The 19,150-nt window shown below is 32.8% G+C and overlaps 1 protein-coding gene across 4 annotated transcripts in view; it reads right to left on the bottom strand.

Moving 5' to 3' along the window:
- The window catches only part of LOC133183092 (protein unc-13 homolog A-like), a 107,947-nt gene that overhangs the window by 3,608 nt on the left and 85,189 nt on the right, over positions 1 to 19,150 (bottom strand). For 2 of the 4 annotated variants that reach the window (XM_061318038.1, XM_061318037.1), the window contains exons 20-36: positions 16,251 to 16,366; positions 14,151 to 14,213; positions 13,811 to 13,911; positions 13,168 to 13,318; positions 11,980 to 12,048; positions 11,530 to 11,619; positions 8,672 to 8,937; positions 7,081 to 7,166; positions 6,290 to 6,416; positions 6,071 to 6,167; positions 5,564 to 5,707; positions 5,253 to 5,330; positions 5,009 to 5,086; positions 4,481 to 4,731; positions 4,161 to 4,215; positions 3,776 to 3,847; positions 1,775 to 1,876 (exon numbers count right to left, since the gene is read on the bottom strand). In XM_061318038.1, coding sequence (XP_061174022.1) covers positions 1,775 to 1,876; positions 3,776 to 3,847; positions 4,161 to 4,215; positions 4,481 to 4,731; positions 5,009 to 5,086; positions 5,253 to 5,330; positions 5,564 to 5,707; positions 6,071 to 6,167; positions 6,290 to 6,416; positions 7,081 to 7,166; positions 8,672 to 8,937; positions 11,530 to 11,619; positions 11,980 to 12,048; positions 13,168 to 13,318; positions 13,811 to 13,911; positions 14,151 to 14,213; positions 16,251 to 16,366 — 1,946 coding nt within the window. Of the gene's footprint in view, positions 1 to 1,774; positions 1,877 to 3,775; positions 3,848 to 4,160; positions 4,216 to 4,480; positions 4,732 to 5,008; positions 5,087 to 5,252; positions 5,331 to 5,563; positions 5,708 to 6,070; positions 6,168 to 6,289; positions 6,417 to 7,080; positions 7,167 to 8,671; positions 8,938 to 10,257; positions 10,270 to 10,929; positions 10,954 to 11,529; positions 11,620 to 11,979; positions 12,049 to 13,167; positions 13,319 to 13,810; positions 13,912 to 14,150; positions 14,214 to 16,250; positions 16,367 to 19,150 lie in introns of all 4 variants that reach the window. The other 2 variants (XM_061318035.1, XM_061318036.1) reach the window with 2 other exon arrangements.

The following is a 19,150-nucleotide window of genomic DNA, read 5'->3' as shown; positions in this document are numbered from 1 at the left end:
ATTCCGAAACAAAATATATCTCCCAGTGCATGTCAGATATGACAGGTTTCACTGTATATACTGTATACTGGGGTATTTTATGATATGATATTTTATGAGTCAATATTGAACAAAAACCAATTGATATTTCAGAAATAACAAGAAGTCTGTGAGCCAATGCTCACTAATAATACCCCCGCTCTGATGTGAATACACAAGTTCGGTTATAGACAAAGACAGTGATAATTAGGAAATTGACATCGGATTTGTAAAAACTGAATCCCAACATATGGCATGCCTAAACAAAGATTGTGCTAAAATTTCAAGCATCTGCGATAAGTAGTTGCTGAGAAAACTAGGACCAAAATTTGCTATGTATGTGTCGGACAGATGCAGGGATAAACAGGAAGTTGACATCAGATTTGTTCCAAAAATGAATCCCATTATATGGCATGCCTAAACAAAGACTGTGTTAAAATTTCAAGCATCTGCAATGAGTAGTTGTTGAGAAAACTACAACTAAAATATGTTATGTATGGTACGGACGGACGCACGGATAAACAGGAAGTTGACATCGGATTCGTACAAAAATGAATCCCACCATATGGCATGCCTAAACAAAGAGTGTGTTAAAATTTCAAGCACCTGTGATGAGTAGTTGCTGAGAAAACTGCGACCAAAGTTTGTTATGTGTTGTACGGACGGACGCACGGATAAACAGGAAGTTGACATCAGATTAGGACAAAAATGAATCCCAACATATGGCATGCCTAAACAAAGATTGTGCTAAAATTTCAAGCATCTGCGATGAGTAGTTGCTGAGAAAAGTACGACCAAAATTTTTTATGTATGGTACGGACAGACGCACTGATAAACAGGAAGTTGACATCGGATACGTACAAAAATGAATCCCACCATATGGCATGCCTAAACAAAGATTGTGCTAAAATTTCAAGCATCTGCAATGAGTAGTTGCTGAGAAAACTGCGACCAAAATTTGTTACAGACAGACAGACACACAGACGGACGGACAGACAGACAGACACACAAGGGTAAAACAGTATACCCCCCTCTCCTTCGGAGCAGGGGTATAATAAACTAATTAAGTTTGTCTACTAATTCAAGCTGTTTGATAAAATCTATGATGCCATTCTCAGACTCATTTAATCAAACTGCAGGAAGTTATTAGATGTAAGATATGTGTACAGTTAAAAGGCAGTGATAGAAAAATAACATGCATATTATAGGGGAACAAATGTGAATTCAGATTCTAGCAGAGTCCATTTTGAACCATATCTCACAGCCAATTACACTTCAGTGTAACAAACTGAAAAATTTCTCTTGGCATATATATATGGCACATGTATTTCCTTTTAATGCAGATTTTTTTTGGAATGAACTTCAGCAGTTTCTAATCTGAAGATTTTAAATAATAAACCGTTAACAAAGAAACTTAAAACAACTACTACATGTATATCCACAACATATAAAATGAAAAAGGGTGAAGATAACGAACAGAGATCGTGACATTGCAGTGTTTAAATTTAAAAGTGGGCATCAATTTATACACATACAGATGCGAAAATTTTGAAAAAGCACAACATCAATGATTTCCACTCTATGACAATAAAGAATGCATCAACTACAAAAGCTGGTAATACAAGTACAAGTAGAATCAACACCAATCTGCAACTGAATATCAACTACACAACATTGTCTATGTAAATATCTACAACATCTATATCTTGAACACACCAAGCCGACACTGAACATGCAACCAGAATGCAGGAGTCACCTGGATCATAGGAACATTCATGGGCATTTGGCTGACGTGACTGAGAAAAAGTCGAGACACATCCTCGATTTTAGTTTGAGCAGCACCGGGGAGGGGAATAAGCTGAAATCAAGGTTAGTCTTAAGCTTGAATCAAATCAAAACAGTGAAGAGATGACAAAAACTGCATGAAATGGAGAGAGTTTTAGAAAAAGAAACCTAGCTCACATATAGGTTTGAAATTTCCATGTTATTAAAAGTTCTATTTAAAATCTTTTGGAATTCAATGCTGATATTTTTAAGATGTGAACAAATAAAAAACCTAGATCAAAGCTAGATCTAAAATTTCAATATGAACATTCCCTCATTTAGTAACAAGATCCTTGGAAATCTCAAAACTAGTTAAAATACAACTGCCTTGTGTAAGGGGTACACAGAGGTAATAATACACAGTGGACATGACACAACCTAGCAGGGGGATACACATCAATGACAACCTAAAACACAGTCCAACTTGGCCATCATAACAAGCCCACAATGTCTTCTCAACTTACAGTTCGAATTTTGGACAAAAATGTTGTCTTTTCATTTAACATGACCCCCTTTCCAGTCAGAGACAAGAACTGGAAAAATATATGTGAACATTAAGAAAAAGACATACACCAACAGAGTATCACAGTCCTTACAAATATGTTATCTCTATACCCTCCAGTTCAAGATGGTCTAATAGGGATTATAATAAAATATAGTTTGGCTAAAGTTGTTCAATGGCCATTTATATTTAAAGATTTAAAAATATATATGGTCCATATGGCCTTTGAGCAACCTTATCATGTGAGAAAATGCCATTTTTCTGCAACAAGTTCACTGACTATCTACTTTCCAGGTTAAAAAAAAAACCAGATTGATCATTCACATTCAAGAAAAAATGGAAAAGTTCCAGTTGAAAAAAAAGATTTTTTTCTCTCTCATTTTTATTGTTGAACTTGTCCCAGTTAGGAAAATCCCAATCCATAATGTATATAAGGAAGACAGTAAAGGACTAATCTCTTGTGATGTGTGGTTAATATTACTATATGATTTTTATGCTAGGATGATGACATTTTATCGTTCAATTGTTGGCAAAATGAAACATCCATCACCTTTTTGTCCTTTCCCTTTAGAAAATAAAAGCAGCATTTCATTAATACAAATTCATACCAGGAAAGTTATGTCATAACATGAGTCATTAGATGTATGAATTTGCATCAGCAGTAAAGGAAATGAAAACAAAAAATTAGCGTCAATATTTGTATGAAATGAACCCTCACTTGATCTTTCTCTTTATCCTAAAATAGTGTATATATTTACTTCAAATGATATGTCACATGTAAAATTTTGTTTTCAATTGATAAACAAAGATTTATGGAGTGGTTGAGAATAAGTGGTATTGAGAATTAATTGATCTATAATTTAATTTAAGGCTATTCCAGTAAAAATTACCCAAGGGAAAGCCCCTTATTTGACCCATTACTCCATCTTAATACTTTTGCCAATTTCTTTTCCACTAGCTGGCATTCTATCCCCTTTGGATAACTTTTGTTTTATTGAAACAAAAGCCCCCCATCCCCTCTATTCAATGATAATGTGCACTTATAAAAATCCTTTCAAACATTTATATAAATATTTTTTATATTAATTAAAAAACATACACTGGCTGACTAACAATTCTAGGACAGTACAACGACTGTAACAGTCTAATAAACTATATGATTGGCACTTTTATTTTTCAGAAATATATATTCACCATGAACACTAAAGTACAAATTTCGTGGTAAGATTCAAAAGTTTTCTTGCAATATTAGCTCTAAAAAATTAAAAATCAAAATTCACCATCTAAAAATACAAATTATGTCAAATGGTTAATTTTGTGTTACAGTATCGATATCGAATAAGGAATATATCTATCATCAAAAGAATTTCATGTAAGAAAATCTGTAAACATTAATATCCTTTACCAATTAAGGCATTTCTTAATGCTTACCTGTCTAGGGTCAGAGAGTGGGGGCAGTACCACTGTTTTCTCCATAGTGTACATCACTATCCTCCACAACTCCTACAAAGGTCAAGGTCAGACATTTAAGCAAGGTCATTTAATGTACTATGTCCTTTCCCCCCATATGCCTAACTTAATAAATAATGCAGAATAAAAGTATAACGAGAGGAATAGAATTTTGCAATTCAGGAACAGCACATGCCATTATCCAGCCACAGAAAAGCTGTTTTAAGAATGACCAGTACAAGATATATCTTTTAAAATAAATAAATTTGCCTTGTTTAAAGGATAAAATACACTATCTTTTACATTGATTTTTGCAAATTGAAAAAGAATTCATCGTATTAGCATTAATCATGCAGCATTCATTTACCTTCAGCAGACGCTTCAGAACAGTTTTCTCACACTCTTGTGCAAACATTGTCAAGCTGTTAATAATCATGCATAATGTTTAGAAATCATATCACATATTTAAAGAAGTTGAAGGATGTCTAAAGGATTCTGGAAACATGTCAATCATTCCAGAATCAAGGGAAACAATTTGTTACTTTGTTAGTATACAAAGAACTCCATAAGGACTTATAGAAATATGCACACAATAAATGCTGCTTTTCTGAAATATTCCAGGATTACTATCATAATTCTTTACAAATAAGTACTTGTTCAGCTGAATTAAATGAGAACAACACAAACCTGCCATCGATGAGCTCCATTAAAGGTTTAAGCACCAACTCTGATTCCTGCTGTATGCTGTTTCTCTGACTGGGCTGGGACAAGGAGACCTGCCCAGCCCCTTTGACTTTAGATAAGAGTAAACCTAATTCCTGTGTACTCTGTTTGATCTGAGGTTCCAAGCTCTTGGCAAATACAGAACTTAGGTGATCAAGAACACTATTTAGTTTACTCTGAAGTTCTTTTAAAATACTGGAAGTATCAGAATCGAGCTGTAAAGGAATAAACATTTAATTGTTACAACAAGATAGGTTATTCATAAGACATTAAGAAGATACTATTAACATCTAATAAATTCTATTGATTATTGCAACTTGTAGTTATAGCATAAGGATATTCTCTTAGATCATGACTTGATGGGAAGTAATCTCAAATATTTTATTGTGTTGAAACATTACCTTTAGTAGAATTATACTTCGCAAGAAATAAGAATTTTTGATGAAATAAAAAAAGATTAAAATTGAGAGAAATTAAAAGTTTTCAACAAACCTTTTCACCACCCATAGATTCAAACAAATTTTCTAGCTGAACACGTAACTGTTGAATGTTATTCATTAAAATACAAGCCTATAAAAGAAAAATCAGCTGTGAATAAATGAATGAAGTGCCTATGTAAAATTTAAATTTACAGTTTAGATTTGAGGCCCGTATTTAGTAAGGCTTTTTTTCTTTCATTAATATTAATTTTTTAAACCAGGAACAAATTTTGATACAAATTATGACCGATACTTACTTTCTTATGATCATTTGTGTACTTCTCAAAGTCTTGTTTTACAACATCAGCATAAGCTATCAGCACCTTATTAACAGTCTGAAAAATAATGAAAAAGTATATGTTAAAGTTAACATAATTATAACAATGAAGTGTACATCAATAGGCATTAATTGAAAGGAACCCATACAAAAATTATGATTTTTCTTTAATTATCTCAGCAAAATATGCTAATGAATACATGACCCTGGCCTAGGCCATATTGCTACAAAAATTTTCAATATATTTTATCAATGTAACATATGAAATCATGAGAAGTTTAATGAACTTACAATAGCAAATCTCCTCATGTATCTTTTAACTATCTCTGGATCTGGACATTCTAACTTCTTAATTACTTCTATACATTGGTTTAACTGAGTAAATATGTCTACCACAGAACTGGAGAAAAGATAGTGCTCAGAGCTCTTCTGAAACTGTCAAAATAAAAACAGCAGGAACATTAGTCATGTTGAAACATAATGTATATTATACCATAAAGGCTTTATCATTGAAGTATACTATTATACCATTGAGGTATTTCATTATACCACTAAATTATATCATTGAAATGTATTGAATTTGGATACGGACCAATGGGGCTTTTAATCTTTGAAGCATATGTTGTTACAATTATATTGAAAACATGCAGTTTCAATTTTTAAGTAAGTTAAGTCTTCATTTGAAATTTTTTTGATACATAATTTGCAAAGTAACTTGCAAACTTTCTGTAACCTGTATATCAAAATTATATTATACCAGGACCTCATAACAAAGTAAAAAATTTCTAAAACCATTACCCCATCCTTTTTATCTCTTTCATAAGCACCACGTAAAAATTCCATGGACACCTCATCATTTTCATTTAACCACTGCATTACATAAGGCTCAAACCATCTATAATCAAAGAACCAATCTTATAGTGAAATTTTCTTAAATTAATGCTTAAGACTAGAACAGAATTCACATTTACATAAAATACTGTTTTGAATGTATGGCCTTTGTTTGATTCTACCCACCTTGGATACTCCGGGACAGTCCCTTTATACTGAGGCACTTCAGCTATAAACTTGGAATACAGCCATTTTATCTTAAAGTGTAAATTCATATACTCCGAACTTTTACATGGTTTTTCCTGTTCTTGATCTGAAAAAGAAAGCGGAAACATCTGATTATTCTGGTTTTAACTTTAATCTCAATCTCATTTTAAACAAAACAGACATAAATGAAAGAAGATATACCTTCTAACAATACTGATGGATCACATCCAATCAATTCTTCAGTAATTATACATATTAATATACAGGTATTTGTGTTATCTTTGGAGCAAACAACAATTGAAAACAAGCAGACTCAGAGTTGTCGAAAACCATCAGTCCTGTCGGCAAGGCCAGTAAAAAATTGTCTGGACTGATAACTTATTTGAAAATGTCACACCAAATGACTGTTTTGAAAAATTTGGAGGGATGCAAATTTTGAAAAGATCAGGATGCACATGTGAAGGTCACAAAAACTACATAGATGGCAGTGATGGTGGTTGATCAGATTTGTTAAAGTAGAGGCTTAAAACATCTTATATATGTCTCTGATTAAAGACTATCTATAAGGAAAGATAACTACTGGTGAAAACAATAAAGGGAATTTTGGTGCAATTATTTATTTTCCTTTCTGTATAAAATATTAAAGGTACATATATCTGGTCTGACAAAACTTTGTCCCTTCCAGTTCCAGATAACAAGGTTTAACTGTATACTGTCATTAATCTACAATGGAGCGTATTTATACTGTCATTAATACAAGACTGTATTACCTTTCAGGAACATACTGCAGTGCTGTGAAAACAGAGCCCACATATTGGCAGCACTGACTTGTCCTACATTTAACTCCTGGGGGAATCTGTTCAAAAACCGAGGAAATATCATGGTAATAAAAGAAAAACAGAGGAAACATCAGGTTAAATTTTCTTGATGGAATTTACACCTCATTTAAGATCACACATGCAATTTCATATCTATTTTGTATTGCTTTTCTAATCCATCAAAGAGAGGTGGTAAATGCATTAGCAAATTGAAAAAAAAAATAAATATAAAAAAGCTTTTACAATTTGAATTGCATAAAGAAACTTGATTAAAAGTTACCTAACAGCAAAAATCAATTAAAAAGAATCTAAATCAAATGACTGTGTTTCTGAATTTTTGGAACTCTCTATAGGTACAAGTACATGAATAGTTAAAATTCAATTTTATTACTGGGGTACATTTACATGTATTCCTATTACTGAAAATGTGACATGCTACATAATTCTGTACATGGAAATTTATCATGGTGGTTAAAATATAATACACTTGTGATACTTCAAATGCCTTATATTATGTTTTCATTTGCAGACTAATTGATATAGATAATCTGAAATTTGCAGATCATTAGACTTATGTTAGATGATTACAAACGACTCCCAATTCATCAATGATTTGTACTGAGTTCTAAGTATATAATTACTGATTAAATACTATGGTAGAACTGATTTGATACTTTAGTATAACTTATTGATTTAATGATGGAGTATAACTTTCTGATTTAATGCTGGTGTAAATCTTTCTGATTTAATACTGGGGTATAACTTATTCATTTAATACTGGAACATATCTTTCTGATTTATCACTGGAGTGATTTACTGACTTTGTACTGGTGCATATCTTACTGACTTAATACTGAATATAACTTACTGATTTTATACTGAATATAACTTACTGATTTAATACTGAATATAACTTATTGATTTAATACTGAATATAACTTACTGATTTTATACTGAATATAACTTACTGATTTAATACTGAATATAACTTACTGATTTTATACTGAATATAACTTACTGATTTAATACTGAATATAACTTACTGATTTAATACTGAATATAAATTACTGATTTTATACTGAATATAACTTACTGATTTAATACCAGAGTATCTCACTGATTTTATACTGGAGCATAACTTACCGATTTAATACTAAATATAACTTACTGACTTAATACTGAATATAACTTACTGATTTAATACTGAATATAACTTACTGATTTAATATTGAATATAACTCACTGATTTATTACTGAATATAACTCACTGATTTAATACCAGAGTATCTCACTGATTTTATACTGGAGCATAACTTACTGACTTAATACTGAATATAACTTACTGACTTAATACTGAATATAACTTACTGATTTAATACTGAATATAACTTACTGATTTAATATTGAATATAACTTACTGATTTAATATTGAATATAACTTACTGATTTAATACTGAATATAACTTACTGATTTAATATTGAATATAACTTACTGATTTAATACTGAATATAACTTACTGACTTAATACTGAATATAACTTACTGATTTAATACTGGAGTATAGCTGTTCTTATCCTCTTCTATCACAGACACAATTAAAGCAATGAGTTTATCCCAGAAATCTAGGCTGTTCTCATTAGCCTCCTCTGAGCCTGGAATGTTCTGTTCTGAGGGTTCTGCTTGTACAAACTCCCTCTGGTATAGTTCATAACAGTGATCAAACAAGAATTGGTATGTGGATTTTATACATGCTATGACACAGTCTTTGACTACAATACTCGCTCTTGGAGGGCTCGGCAATTCTTGGACCTACAATGGTTAACAATTGAGAAGTTAAGAAAATTTAAGGTTCAAAACTACCAAAGGAAAACCTATAGTTTGATAAACTGATAATGTATTTAGTAATCTAATTCAATTTAACAAATATATCCACAAAACATGCAATTCAAAATCTTGTCATCCAATATTTTTTTTGTGAATCCAATTTCAATTAGTGGATGCATTTTTTCTTACTTGTCAAGTTTTTCTGTAATGTCTTGGCTTAACTGGTATAAGATATGTGTAGACTATGTGTTCACATTAGGAGAATTTATTTTTTATTTTTTAAGTTATATTCATTATCATTATAGGTAAGAAGTTTTTTTTTAAATGGTATATGCAATCCAGAATATATATAATTATAAAAAAAATGAAATGGGAGAAAGAAAAAAAAATCAATCAGATCTTATATACATAGCTATGCATGACTTTGCATGGAATATTCATGATCATGGTAAAAATACTAAAAAAAAAAATAAATTAAAGTCATTCCATGCATTCTAGCTGTCTGTAACTTTCATAGACTTGAATATCTCAATAAGTAGGAATATTCAACATTAAATAACCATTTTAGATCAGAAAAAAATAATAAGTTTAGTGAAAATGGTACATCTTTTGTTTGTTGATTCAAAATTTAAAAAGTCATCTGCTGATAAGAAAAACTTTCTTTAACCCTTAACAACAACCAAAAGAATAAATAAATGTACAACAATGATCATATAAATTTATGAAACATGAACACTTCTGTGAATGGTGTTCGCATTGGTTTGTCAGATTGTAACACAAATCACAATATTCAACAACACAGCTTATTATGAATAGGGATCTCAATAAAAGTGGAGTCTGCTTTAATCATGTTAATTACATTTAGAACAAAAAAAATTATCAATGAACGTATTTGCATCAATTTTTTTCTGCTTCAATGCAATACTTTCTTAAAAAATTAACATACATAACAAACAGAAGATTTTTTGTGTTTTCAGTATAAAAGGCACAAATTCTGTGTAAATGGAAAGTCAAAGAGTGAGTTTCAGACTTTCAGCAAATTTTTTTTTTCACGTCTTTAAATTTTAAACTAGACTAAACAAATATCAGTTAAGGCTATCACCTATAGACAAACAATTCATTAATAAAGGGTGTGCTGTCACTTTGAAGATGGTGAATTTTAGAAAATGTCACTTAAATTCCAGTATACAAGAGAGAGTGCCCAAGAGAGAAGATCAACAATTGTTAAATCTGTGTATATATATATAAAGAGAAATATAAAAGCATAGTCATAAATTAGGTTTAAATGGTCTCAACACATCTTACCTGCTTGTACACCTGTTAGCAATAAAATATCACTGACCAATCAAAATTAGACATATACTTTTTTTTTTTTTACACCAATCAAACTTTTACACCAATCAAACTCAGTTATCTGACATTTTACAGGAACCAATCAAAAACTTATATTAGATAATTAATATTGAAAGAAGCTCCAACAGGACCTTATTTTTTATTTCATACATTTGAAATGCAATTATTAGTTCTGAGGTACAGACCTGGGAAATATACCTCTTTTGTAATTCTCTATGATTATATTCTACATGTTAGCAAACAATGAATTAATGTATTAATTTAATAGAATTTTGAAAGATATACATCTAAATAAAGAGTGAATTACACTCCAAAGTTAGTCGGGTTATTAATTTAGAGAAATTATTCTTTAACAGAAAAAAATGATTGACCAAGGGCAATATTTTTTTCCTCTCCTTTCTTTTTTTTTTTTAAATTGAACCCTTTTATAAATTTATTGCCCAACATTGTTATTCCAACTAAATTAGTCTAATGATAGTTAATTCCCATAACATGTTAGCTACCTAACTAGGTATTTTTTTTTTTAGATCACCATTGTCTACCTACACCCCAACTAATTTAGAAATTTAATAACTTCCTTAAACTTCTGACCAGAATAACTACACAGTTGTCCTAATTCATTACCTGTTCATCATCTATCACACAAATCTACAATCAGATCAGTAAAGTCAATTCTAAAGTCATACAATATGTTAACTGAAGTTGAGATATTGTTCAAAGGAGCTTGCTCAACTTCTCAAAGAAACAAGTCTGCATGAAGGCTTCTTACAGAAATAACTAAATGCAAGTTAAAATTTTCCACATGGTTAATAAAATTAAAGTGATTAAAATTTATTATTATTACTATAAAATTATTCATCTAAATATAGCATGTGAATGTTTTAGAAATTGAAAACCACAGCCTGATTTTTACCTAGAAAGGTCCAAAAATAACTCTACTTTTAAAACAAATTAAAACATTGTTACCTACTACACTAACTATCAGAACTCTTCTACAAATAATCTCCCTAATTACTTCCTCATTCAACAAAACATGAATGAAGAAGTTGATTGAAAACTAACAGAATTTTTAGAAGGGGACACTTGCATGCGAAGCAGGTGACTTCACGTACAACTAGATCATTCCAAGGGATGGATTACTTCACATCACAAAACAAGCAAAACATTTCACAATCTAAAGAACAACTACACACAACTCTACAAATCCTGCCCTGATGGACTTACCTTCATCCTGAAGAAAGTTATGCTGGTCAGCAAATCTACTGTGGACTTAAGGTCTTGTAGGCGAGCGCGGTCTGAGGCTGGAAAGTTATTCTAAGGAGAAAGGTATTAAATACTGTATATGAACATCAATATTCATATGTGCCCAAGGTATATTTCAATAACCTATTTCTGTATAGAACTAAAAATGAGCACCATTTAGTTGGACTATACTATTTAAAGGTTCCTAATTTTTTTCTAGCCTCTCTCCCAATCTTTCAATTTGCAACCCTTCATCATGTTTTTTTTAAAATTGCATTTACATTCATAATAATCACAAGAACAGCTAAACAACAGACCCCCCTCCCCCAAATGCAGTTTGAGATTGACTATGACAGAATTAATCTAAGTTTTTATCAATGTATCAATATGAAGGGAAACAACATTGATAAGCAGAGACAACAGAAAACCTACTCTGTACATGGAGAGATCAATGCGCAAGGAATTGTGAAGTTGGTCCAATAACTTTACAAATTTCTCTTTCTGAAAAAAAAAATCATTATTTCATCAAAAAGTCAACTAAGATATTAAAATTACAGTACACCATAAATCTGGATCATAATTAATAAGACTACATTTGTTTTAAAACTAGAAATATGTCCATAGGACATGAATGCCCCGCCGAGGGTATATTAGTAATGCAATATTTTAACGTGAAATTGAGAAAAATGAGGTCAAGGTCAAAGGAAAGGTCAAGGTCAAAAAAGTATTGATGCAGTTGAATAGCTCTCATCAGTATGTATCAGCATATGAAGTTTGACACTAATTTAAGAAAAGTGAGGTCAAGGTCAAAGGAATGGTCAAGGTAAAAAAATGTTGATGCAGTTGAATAGCTCTCATCATTATGTATCAGCATATGAAGTTTGATAACTCTATCTTGAATGGTATCTTTAAAATCTGGGCTAAAAACTTATTTAAGAAAAGTGAGGTCAAGGTCAAAGGAAAGGTCAAGGTAAAAAATATTGATGTAATTGAATAGCTCTCATCAGTATGTATCAGCATATGAAGTTTGTTAAAAATATCTAGAATTGTTTCATTAAAACTGAGCTAAACACTAATTTAAGAAAAGTGAGGTCAGTCAAAAAGAATGATCAAGGTCAAAAATGTTGATGCAGTTGAATAGCTTACATCAGTATGTATCAACATATGAAGTTTGATTACACTATCTTGAATGGTATCTTTAAAACTGAGCTAAACACCAATTTAAGAAAAGTGAGGTCAAGGTCAAAGGAAAGGTCAAGGTCAAAAAATGTTGATGCAGTTGCATAGCTCTCATCAATATCTATCAGCATATGAAGTTCAATAAAAATATCTTGGATAGTTTATTTGAAACTGAGCTTTGAACAGAGCTAAACGCAAAGTGTGACGGAAGGACAGAAGGATGGAAGGACAGAAGACGGACATGACAAACACTATATGCCCCAGCCATATTCATGGTGGGGCATAAAAAATTAAAACAATTATATTCTGAATGCACATGTCATAACATTTGACCAAAACACAAGCTTTTTGGACAAGTTCAAACCACATCCACCAAGATGCATATATAATGGACTTAAATTTCACTTTCTTAGGAACAATTAAAGACTGCTTCTGACTTACTCCAAAATTAGATGCTGCAAATCTATCACTGGCTGATACAGCAGTGCTGGCAGTGGTGTGTGCATAGAAGGCATTAATGTTGGCAAGTAGTGTGCTCATAACTGCAGGTACCCCAGGACACATGTACTTTGTGGATAGGCAGGAAAAATGTCTGTAACATTGAAAATCACTTAGGATGATTAGAATGTTCAAAGTCACATCATTTTAAAGCAGTTATTTACTATCTAATGGAATGAACTTTTAAATACAATATGTACTACAAACGAAAAGGAAAATTTAGTATTAGCTAGGACTTTCAAAGTTTTCAAGTTTACATTGGCATCATTAAAGCTTTAATATTTTTATTTTAAGTTATCATAATATTTAACTAAATCAATGACTCTGTACATGTATTCCTGGATCTAAGTGACTATCTATCTTTCAAAAAGTAATTGCGGATTAATTCTTTTAAAGAAATTGCAGGGAGTGGGCCTTTTGACAAAATGTAACTATAATAGATTTTTGAGGAGCTCAACCTTTGGATAGGAACTGTTTATTCTTATTTCATTTAAATTAAGTACATGATTGTGCACTTATTAAGACAAAGAAAAATAGAAAGCCTCGAACCCCCCCCCCCCCCTTCCACACAAGAACAAGTACTTACGTCATAGCTTGGTATATAGACTCTATACCATATCTCATTGCAAACTCATCCACTATCTCTTGTGCAGGTTCATCAAAGTAAACCTTCCAAGCTTCATCCTGCTATTAAGGTAATAGAATAAAACATCTTTAATTTGGTAATTTACTACAATCACATGTATATTTTATGAAAAATATACATGTATGTACTTTTAAGTTCCAGAATATCAAAACCTTGAGAATTTCTCTTTCCTTTTTATTAAATTCACTGACTTTTCACAATCTTACTTTCTTGTGTAAATGTAGAATCATGTTGAACTATGAATACAAGACTGTAATTAAGATATGAGAGTGAGACTTACTCCTTTGGCATCAGGAAGTTTCACAGCTCCTCCAGTTTGCTCACACAAATAGTGAAACAAATTCTGGAAAAAACAATGAAGATCCATGTTTAACCTATCAAGACCTAGGTGAAACTGCTTCTATAAAGAAATACTTTCAATATTTTTTAATTTTTTGTATACATTCATATAGAGAAGAAGTTGAAACTTATAAATTATTTACTATTTAAATATAATAAGAATTCCAGAAACAAACAAGAGGCCCATGGGCCACAGCGCTCACCTGAGTGACTTTGGCCTTGCTGTTTTTCACCTGATTTCTCCCCCCCCCCCCCCCCCCCGTAGTACTTATTGTGGCCCTGCCCTATCCCCAGGGGTCATGATTTGAACAATTAGAATCTACACTACCCCAGGATGCTTCCACATAGTTTCAGCCTTTCTGACCCAGTAGTTCTTGAGAACAAGATTTTAAAAGATTTTTTTCTGCATATTTCAGTGTAAAACTTGGATTCCCTATTGTGGCCCCGCACTACCCCCGGGGGTCATGATTTGAACAATTTAGAATCTACACTACCCCAGAATGCTTCCACATAAGTTTCAGCTTCTCTGGCCCAGTGGTTCTTGAGAAGTAGATTTTTAAAAATTTTTACTATATATTTCAATGTAAAACTTAGATTCCCTATTGTGGCCCCGCCCTAGCCCCAGGGGTCATGAATTGAATAATTTAGAATCTACACTACCCAAGGATGCTTCCACATAAGTTTCAGCCTTTCTGGCCCAGTGGTTCTTGAGGAGAAGATTTTTAAAGATTTTTACCACATATTTCAATGTAAAACTTGGATTCCCTATTGTGGCCCCGCCCTACCCCCGGGGGTCATGATTTGAACAATTTAGAATCTACACTACCCAAGGATGCTTCCACATAAGTTTCAGTCTTTCTGGCCCAGTGGTTCTTGAGAAGAAGATTTTAAAGATTTTTACCACATATTTCAATGTAAAACTTGGATTCCCTATTGTGGCCCCGCCCTACCCCCGGGGGTCATGATTTGAACAATTTAGAATCTACACTACCCAAAGATGCTTCCACATAATTTTCAGCCTTTCTGGCCCAGTGGTTCTTGAGAAGAAGATTTTTAAAAATTTTTACTATATATTTCAATGTAAAACTTGGATTCCCTATTGTGGCCCCACCCTAGCCCCGGGGGTCATGATTTGAACAATTTAGAATCTACACTACCCCAGGATGCTTCCACATAAGTTTCAGCCTTTCTGGCCCAGTGGTTCTTGAGAAGAAGATTTTTTAATGACCCCACCCAATTTTTGTATTATCTTGATTATCTCCCCTTTGATGGGGACTTGGCCCTTCATTTTTAAAATTTAAACTTCCCTTCACCCAAGGATGCTTTGTACCAAGTTTGGTTAAAATTGGCCCAGTCGTTCTTGAGAAGAAGTCAAAAATGTGAAAAGTTTACAGACGGATGGACAGACGGACGACGGGTGATCAGAAAAGCTCACTTGAGCTTTCAGCTCAGGTGAGCTAAAAAGTGATTACACTTACCTTACATACACAGGGAATACTGAAGTTTACCTTGTGTAGACTAATGTACTATACATGCTAATGAGCTACACTTACCTCATGAAGACAGGTGTACTGTACAGGAAATGAGCTCAACTTATATCATGTAGACAGATGTACTGTACATGGTAATGAACTACACTTACCTCATGTAGACAGGTGTACTGTACATGGTAATGACCTACACTTACCTGATGTAGACAGGTGTACTGTACATGGTAATGAACTACACTTACCTCATGTAGACAGGTGTACCGTACATGGTAATAAACTACACTTACCTCATGTAGACAGATGTACAGTACATATTAATGAGCTACACTTAACTCATGTAGACAGGTGTACTGTACATGGTAATGAACTACACTTACCTCATGTAGACAGGTGTACTGTACGTAATGAACTACATTTACCTCATGTAGACAGGTGAACTGTACGTAATGAACTACACTTACCTCATGTAGAAAGGTGAACTGTACATGGTAATAAACTACACTTAATTCATGTAGACAGGTGTACTGTACATGGTAATGACCTACACTTACCTCATGTAGACAGGTGTACTGTACATGGTAAGGTGCCACTTTCTCCTCGCCTTTAATCTCCACACTGATGTGTAACCTTATAGCCCCTGACACAGCAGACTTATCTGTCCTCTTTTCTGCAGAGTTATGGAACATTACCATGAGATAAACTACCTTAATATGCTTGCTCTTTTGTTTACTTACCAATACATTTACATAATAAGCAAATCAGTTAAAATAGAATTCAAAATGGAAAATCATTTTAAAGCATATACTTGTACAAAAATATCTGCTTAAAAAAATAAATCATAGTAACCTACTTTAATCATAATGGGATTTAAAAATCTTTTTTTTTTTTTTAAATCATATCAAGAAGAGATGACTGATACCAACTACTAGCAAAATATGCACATGCATTGTGAACTAGCAAAGAAATCATACAGAAACTTTTAAATGACCCTGGCCAAATGACGGGTAAAGATATAAGAATATAGGAATCTTTTACAAATAGTGCAAGTAAGTTTCAGCTATAGTTTTTTTTCTTCTTTTTTTTCAGTTATCTTACATTGTTTTCAAATATTCAAGTGATGATGCATCCAAAGCCTTTTAGATAATTTAGTTTTGTGAACTATATACCTTTTAAAAATTTCATGATTAAAATACATAAGAAAGTTCTTAGCAAAATTAAGACATGTAAAAACAAACAAACAAAATTGAACAAAACAAAATCAAACAAAACACTATAAAAGAAGGGAAAAAACTATCTACATGCACATGCAATCATGCAAACTTGCAAATTCAAGTTAATTATATAACCACCCTATCCAACATGCTCATGCCTAGTAAAAATAAGATAATGTGGTTATAAAATTTCCATGATACAATTAGTACAATAATTGTTGTGAGTTTTGTTGGTTAACAATCAATTTTGATACACATTATGGTATATCTATCACAAACAATGCACAGCCATGCTGGCTGCTAAAAGGGAAAACTATGTACCAGGGTATGTACATGTATATTATATTATACATTTATGTTGGATAAAATTTACAGGAAAAGGAGACATCATGCAGAAATGACTACTTAGTAATTGCTTTCAGACATTGGTAAATTAATTAGGGATTGCATATTAACATTTTCAGGGGGTGTGAGTGGGGTGGGGTGGGGCTTCCCTGGTTAACTCCCATGGCAAACAGGACAACCTAAATTGCATCATCCAAGAAGACTAATTTGTCACACATTGTGACTTACACATCACTATGCTTTTGTGCCTTTTAATACTGATTACTAAGAGGTCCATGGGCCACAAAGCTCACCTGAGTTACCTTGGCCCTGCTTTTCTTCAGAACATTGGGCCCACCTTAGCCCCAGGGGCCATGATTTGAGCAAACTTGAATCTACACTGCCTGAATATGTCTGCATACTAATATGACTAATCATGGCCATGTTCTTTAGAAGAATATTTTTTCTTTGATTCTCTGTTGTGGCCAAACTCTATTGACCCTGGGTTCAAGAACTTGAATCTACACAACCTAATTATAATTCCTAATCATGCCTCTTTGGTTTGTGAAAGGAAGATTTTGAATTTTTTTCCCTCATATATATTCTTATGTAAAACTTTGATCCATTGGGACCCATCGTAATCCCTGGGGCCACATTTTGAACAAACCAGAATCTTCACTACCTGAGGATGCTTGCATATTAATATCATTAATCATGGTCCTGCTATATTTGAAAAGAAGTATTTTTAAACATGTTTTGCTATATATTCGCATGTAAAACTTTGATTCCTTATTGGGGCCCAACCCTACCCCATGGGGCCATGAACTGAACAAACTTGAATTTGCACTACCTGGGTACGCTTGCATACTCGTCTGATATTCTTTTATCATTGTCCTGTTTTCTCAAGAAGATTTTTAAAGAAGTTTCCTAAATATTCCCTGTAAAACTTTTCTCCCCTACTGTTCCACAGCCTATCCCTGGAGGCCATGATTTGGACAAATTTGAATCTACACTATGTCAAAAACCTTTCAAATATTTCATCTTTTTGGCCCAGTGGTTCTTGAGAAGAAGCTTTTTTATAACTACCATATTTTTGCCTTTTCTTGATTATCTCCCCTTTCAAGAGGCATTGGTCATTTATTTGAACATATAGTCAAACCTCATTATCTCAAACTCGATGGGACCAAGGAAAAACTTCAAAATATCCAAAGGTCGAGATATCAAGAGTGAAATACATAGATAACAAGAGGCCCATGGGCCACATCGCTCACCTGAGCACATTGGCTAGGGGAAAAAAAAATCAGTTTAGAATTGAAAAGTTAATGGGGGGGGGGGGGGGGGGGGGGGGAGGGATTTGAATTTTAAACTACCTGATGATGCTTTCATATCAATATAACAAATGGCATTGCTGTTCCTGAGCAGATTTTTTCCCATATATTCATTTGTAAAAATTTGATCCCCCATTGTGGCCCCACCCTACCCCCGGGGTCTCTCATTTGAACAAATTTCATTCTACACTACCCAAGGATGCCTCCATATCAATTTTACTAATCATGGCTTTTCTGTTCTTGAGAGAAAGATTTTTTCCTGTATATTTCTATGTAAAACTTTGATCCCCCATTGTGGCCCCACCCTACCCCCAGGGGTCATGATTTAAACAAACTTGAATCTGCACTACCTGAGGATGCTTCCATATAAATATGACCAATCATGGTTTTGCTGTTCTTAAGAAGAAGATTTTTTTTAAATATTTTCCTATATATTTCTATGTAAAAATTTGATCCCCCATTGTGGCCCCACCCTACCCCCAGGGGTCATGATTTGAACAAACTTGAATCTGCACTACCTGAGGATGCTTCCATATAAATATGACCAATCATGGCTTTGCTGTTCTAAAGAAGAAGATTTTTAAAGAT

The sequence above is a fragment of the Saccostrea echinata genome, unplaced genomic scaffold (genome assembly GCF_033153115.1).
Source record: "Saccostrea echinata isolate AGI-Se365-2 ecotype Australia unplaced genomic scaffold, CSIRO_AGI_Sech_v1 ptg000009l, whole genome shotgun sequence".
Classification (NCBI taxonomy): Eukaryota; Metazoa; Mollusca; class Bivalvia; order Ostreida; family Ostreidae; genus Saccostrea; species Saccostrea echinata.
Note: the sequence above shows the minus strand (reverse complement) of the source record. Positions and strands in the feature narration are given on the sequence as shown.